This window comes from Acyrthosiphon pisum, chromosome X, assembly GCF_005508785.2.
Source record: "Acyrthosiphon pisum isolate AL4f chromosome X, pea_aphid_22Mar2018_4r6ur, whole genome shotgun sequence".
NCBI lineage: Eukaryota > Metazoa > Arthropoda > Insecta > Hemiptera > Aphididae > Acyrthosiphon > Acyrthosiphon pisum.
Window position 1 is genome coordinate 122,892,211 of NC_042493.1, and position 6,480 is coordinate 122,898,690.

Genomic DNA, 6,480 nt, shown 5'->3' on the forward strand with positions numbered 1-6,480 from the left:
TTTAAGTTTACTAGGAAATGATAGAGACGATTCTGAATATATTTTTTTTCAGCTGTGATATCCAAGAATAAAAATATCGAAAAAATATGATATTTTTGTATTTATATTATTCATTATGACTCTAACAATAATTGGAATATTCAAAATCACCTCAACCATTCCCTAGTAAACTTGTTGATCAATCATAATCGGTTTTCAAAATTAAAATCTGAACCCAATTCTTCCAGTTTTGTCTAGCTTATTGGTCTAAAAGTCACTTTTTTTTTATTGACTGGTGCCCCCTACAGCCCCCTTAAGATTTATTTTATGATACGGAATTTAAATATATTGAAAAACATTATAATAAACAAAATTAATGCTTAGATTGGTCAAATCTACATTAGTTTTGATTTTTGACAAAACCTGCTGCAGTCCCCTTAAACTATTTGTTCTAGAGCAAAAATAAAGTTTCATTCTACATTTATGGAGAAATTAGTAAAATGGGAATTAATTCAATACACATAATTTAATATTAACCGTTTACATTTCAGTAATAAACATTTTAAATCAAATCAAAATATAATTTATAGTTGTACATTGTTTTATAATAGTGTAATATACATACTCAGTTTCATTTCTAAGGAAATCTGCAGCAAGAACAAAAGTACTGATCCAATCCGAATGTGTTATATTTGTTGGAGATAAACTATTAACACGATTAAATAAATCCCAAGTTGCTTTACCAAAACCAGCAACAGTTTCTATACTGTCATAACAACTTCCTTCTGATGAGAGATGATTAATTGTATGAGATGACCCAAACAATATTAATGTAAAATAATCTTCACTTTTATTTAATATCTAAAATATAATATGTAATATTAACATTTATATATATACCTAATTTATAAATTATTTTTTACAAAAATGTTATGATAATATAGATTATAATATGTTACTTTTCTCTTTAAAATCATAGAGGCACAATAAATAGATTTTTCAAAATACGTTATTCCATTTGAATCTCGCTGTTTAGAATTTTTTCCAATGTCAATTGCAAGTATTATTGCTTCCTATGATACAAAATAATATAATTATTAATAAATGATTATCATGAAATATACAAAGATACATAATAACGAGCATAATAATAACTAGGGAGCGGATGTTTATGCTCCAAAAAATTTAAAAATATGCATGCAATTAAGCTCTAAAAAGTATAAAAATATGCTTAGAATTTATTAAAAATATGCACCAATAAAATTTTTATTTAAATTTATTTGGTTAATTAAAAATTAAAAATATATAGGTATAAAATAAAAATATGACCAATCAAGTAAAAATTGGACAAATATGCAAAAATATGCAAAATTAAATTGGTAAATTTGAATTCTTTAGGTGATGAAACAAATTTCTATCTTGCTCCGCATTAATTTAGATGTTATTATAAAATATGATAAATGCATAAACATCCGCTCCCTAATACAAAATATTATAATTGTTAATTGATTATCATGAAATATACAAAGATACATAATAATAACCTTCTTGTACAGCTATGTACTTCGCATAAATTGAACAATATAGGTGCCTATTATTGAACATGAACAACATAATATGAAGGTTAGGTTAACTTAATTTGAACCGTAAGCAATATTTTAAATACACCCACATAACAATATGTTATTACTTATTATATTGATATTAATTGGTTAACATAATTCAGCTCGGGGCATTAATGGGATATTCCTTTTAACAAAGGTGGGAATTAACTTAGTAAAAGCTAAGGTTAAGTTAATAAGTTATATTTTTTTTTAACTATTTAGTTTAACTAGTTTAACTGGCAGTTTAATTGACTTAACTTTTCTCGGTTTATATTTTAAAAATAATCCATCAAGTTAAAAAATTTGGACAATTTTGGTTTTCATGTTTTTATACCTATTAATACTAAAACAATAATAAAAATAATCCAATACATACTATAACAATACAAACATTTCTGTTATTTTTATTGATAAAATAATTTTGTAAATAAGTAGATACATAACATTATTTTAGTATATTAAATAGGTATGCGTAATATTAAATGTCTTTAAATTGCTATTTGATATAAAAAAAATTAATATTTGTTAAATTAATTGAGATGTGTTGTTATAGTTTAAATATTTAATAACCATGTAAAGTAAAGTTGGTATTTACACTGTACATTATGGTGAAAGTTCAATACAATTGTTTATTATAATTTAGGAAATAAGGCAGTCACTGTTTATGTGATCCATATACTAATTTAAAAAAGTAGGTTAACTTTTTTTAAACTGAGTTAAGTTAATATTTTTTTTCCATATTAACTTTTATCTTATTGAACTTGAGTCCTCTTAACTTAATTTAAGTTAATTATTTTCATTAACCTGCCTACCTTTGCCTATTAACACCCAATATTAACAAGGTAGGTATCCTAAGAAAAGCAGAGATGTGAATATAGGACATTTAGGAACCTTAATTTTAATCGACAAACTTCAGATATGAATGCCCTAGGATGTCCAATTTAAAATAATATATTCTATAGAACATAATTCAATAACTGATAAATTGATCAGTTATGTTCAATTGATGTACCTATCCTAAAAAATTATATTTAACAAAACCAGACTCTGGCCAAACATTGTATGTCCTGTATTCCTCTTATTCATATTGCCTTTCCGTGAACGACACCTAGGTATCTCTGCACTTTCCACAATACTAGCAAGATCTGTGACGTTCACAATCCTCTTATCACTCTCACTCTCGAACCATCCAACTTCACACACTTTTATCATTTCTAAATTCTATTAATTTTTCTTTTACTCTCAACAAAAATGCATTATTCTTCAGTAATTATTCTTCTTCAATTACACAGGCCTTCTAATCCATTAAACAATAATTTTGCAAAAATATTCTTACTTCACAAATTGATTGAGACAAATATTAAAAGACTACCTAGTTAAATAAAAAATAAAAATTTGCTAAATAATCAAAATTTTAAAATTATTTTAATTGCTTTAATTGGAACCTCATGTGTAGTATTTATGTAGTATGTTTATCGCTTTATTAAAATATTTAATATTCCATAGCTAAAATAGACATCCCTACGAGATTATATAATAGTAAATAAGTAAATAAGTCGAGTATTTAAAACCATTGCCCCGTGCCCTAGAGTCAACAGGTCATCAACATATTACTCTAAACATCTTTGACTTAGTAATTATTTATCAGTAATAAATAAAAATAATAAATTCGAATACCTACCTCATCCTGAACCACCTCACGATCCGCCATTGTAAATTAGTGTGTATAGAACTGCAGTACACTGGGTCTCGATTTGTGCACAAGTCGAGTAAGTAGGTGGTAAGGTATTTGCGTTAACTTCCAATGTAGGTTCTTCAGTACTTTACGTCACGAGATACCTATACAGTGTACGTATTAGGTATAGGTATGACAGGCGGTTCCAGTGAAATGTAGCGAGCGAGCCAGCAGTGAGGAATACGAAAAACTTTCAGGATACTGTGCCTAGTTGCGCTAGTGGTCGACGACGGTGGAGTGGTTCGATTACGCAATACTGGCCACCGGAGCCCGGACGGCGCGCTCGGCGTTTAATGGCGACGGCAATCGGCACACCGGAAAATAGCGTAAACGAAGTCTCGTCAACGACAAATGGCGGGGGTGCGGATACCGTGTGAATCGAGGGACAAGATAAACCGTAGCTAGCTATTATCGTCTATACTAGTCTATATTATGACCGTACAATCGATTCTAAAACAATAATAGTATGAACACCGACGGCAGACCGACGGGGACTTGAAACGCGAGTGGACTGAGCGGATTGCGCGTCTCCCGACTTTCAGAAATCTATGAATATCGCTCTCCTCGCTCCCCGCAGCCCAGAGGACAAAGAACCGGGAAGCGGTGGTGGTGGGTGACCAATCATCGCCAGTCGCCGGGCCGACGGAACGCCCAGAGCGAGGATGAACGACAACGGGACGATAGAGAAATGGAGCACTGGAAGAAAAAAATATTTACACTCCGACGGGCGAAATCGCAGACCTATAAAATAGTTCAGTGCACGAAACATGCGTAGACAAATTAATGAACATTTAAATCGAATAGTTTTCTTTTCCATGAGCGTGTAGCCCCCGAACACGATGACCACTTCACTCGCGGCAACCGTCAACAGTTGTCTGCGCATGTCTCTCGAGCGCAATCGATACAGCTTTATTTTTCAATATTTCGTCGTATACAGAACCGTACAAAAACAGTTGTGTACTAGGGTAGCCGAGAGGGGAGGGGAGGCGAAAATGAATCCAACTCGTGTATACAGGGTGTAACGGAAGGATCTGACAAACGAAAAACGAAATATTGTCTCTGGTGAAATGCGTAGGTACCTAACCTTTGTAAGAAATTATGAAAATTATTAGGCATATGGATGGTTAATAATTGAGGATTTACATATTCATGTCTGAAAATTCGGAAACGAATTGAAAAAAACCGGACGAGTAAACGAAAGGATCCTTACCATTATTTATAATATATATTATATTCTGACGGATTTTTAGTATATTTTGTTGTCATAGCGGCAACAGTAAAATACAATATCATCTATGAGAATGTCAACTGTCTAACTTTCAGAAATAGAGCCTGGTGACAGACGGGCGGACGGAAGGTCCGAAGTTTCAAATTAATTTAGTCCAAATAAATATTTATTACAAAACATAAACTTCTCGACTCGAACAAACGTATTTGCCATCAAAATGTTTCGAAAAATTAGATTTATGCGGATTGGCTTGCATTTTTGATTTCGATAAAAACGTATACTGTACTTGTAGCACAAGTGTCTTATAATAATTATTAAGTGTATACCTAATATTTTGTAAATTTGAATAAAAAAAAATTAAAATATTGATTAGAACAAAAGTTATTTGATTTATCGTTCTGGACTCCGGTATCTATAGGTACATCTTGTATAGATTATAAGTAATAATTTATGACCAAAAAGACTTTACTACTATAAGTAACCAATAACTACCTATAGATATATAAATTTAACTATATTACAGAATGTGATAGGTAGGTGTAATAATTATCAGTTAGGTATTTTAGAATTTTTTTTTATACAGAAAAATTAATTTTTTCACGATTGAAACGCTTTTTGTTGTTTGTAATATTATCATATCGTCAAGAGTTTCCTACTTGGTATGCATATAGTATATAGGTAGGTATATAACACAATAGTCACAACTATATAGACCAGTGGTTCTCAACCAAAGTGTCGCGTATTACCACGACGTGTGTGGTGTGTCGCCCAAACAATAATTTTTATTTATATTGTAGGTATAAAAAATATGTAAATTACATTATTATGGTGTTGAGACGTAGGTACCTACCTAATTGTAAAAGTCACAGACAAAAAAAAATAATAGTGAAGAATTCCATTCTCGATTGACGTTGTATATAGGTACAATACTGTTACTTTTACAAAAATGCATTTTAATTGTTACACCTAAGTGTATCGCCATTTTTATGGATATTATTTATTAGGGAGTCGTCGAAAATGAAGTTTGAGAAACACCGAGATAGACGATATCGACATGCATGTCAACCATAATATTCTGTCGCACGTTTTACAATTTGTACATAATAATATACAGCCACGGATATATAAAAAAAATATAGTTAGCTGAACTAGTCAGATAGCTGACTTGATGAGTATATTGAAGCCGGGCAGCCATAATATTATGTCTATAGGACAAAATACGATTGATTAATACATGACCTTTATATAACCTTCGTCGAATATAATATTGTTTTATGGTAACAACGTTTTATCATAATTTATTAGGTATACTATGGATGGAGCTACGGCGTATTATATTCATACAAAAAGTTGTTGCCAACATCGGCCACGAGTCTCTGGATTAGGTGCTTGTTCTGTGCATGCGCAAAGTTACTCGTCGCATATGTTTGTCGTTTGGATTATTAATGATAATATAATCTATGATAATATAATACAGCCATGCAGGGGTCGGAAACCCGGGGCCCTCATTGTAATAATTGTATGTGATACACGAGTAAAATTTATAATAATTATAAAAATTATAAATTACAAATTATTTGTATACAAATCACGAATTAATATATTATGAATTGGTAAACGGCGGGTTAAAAGTTAAAATTTTAAATACCTTGTTAAATTAGTAGTCCTAACATCAAACGCTAGTGGTTAATGTTAATTTATAAATAAAATAAGAAAATCGTCACATGAGAAATCGAGTGAATATCAAATGTTGTAAAAATATGAATTTCAAACGCTCATAAAAATTTAATTTGACTTTTTTGTAGACATTTTTTTTTTTTGATAAGATAGACATATTATAAGGAATCTTGTATAACATTTTCAAATCTTAGATTTAAAAATAAAATTTTTACGAATTCTTAATTAAACATAATTTGCTAATTTTCGTGATTTTT

At 30.3% G+C, this 6,480-nt stretch overlaps 1 protein-coding gene across 1 annotated transcript; it reads right to left on the reverse strand.

Moving 5' to 3' along the window:
* Positions 1 to 507: 507 nt before the first annotated feature.
* On the reverse strand, positions 508 to 1,074 carry LOC115035114. Its single transcript, XM_029492769.1, has 2 exons — positions 939 to 1,074; positions 508 to 840 (listed from the first exon to the last, which is right to left on the reverse strand). Exons 1-2 carry the CDS (start codon positions 954 to 956, stop codon positions 547 to 549), a joined length of 312 nt encoding a protein of 103 aa, XP_029348629.1. The 5' UTR covers positions 957 to 1,074; the 3' UTR covers positions 508 to 546.
* Between the last annotated feature and the right edge of the window lie 5,406 nt (positions 1,075 to 6,480).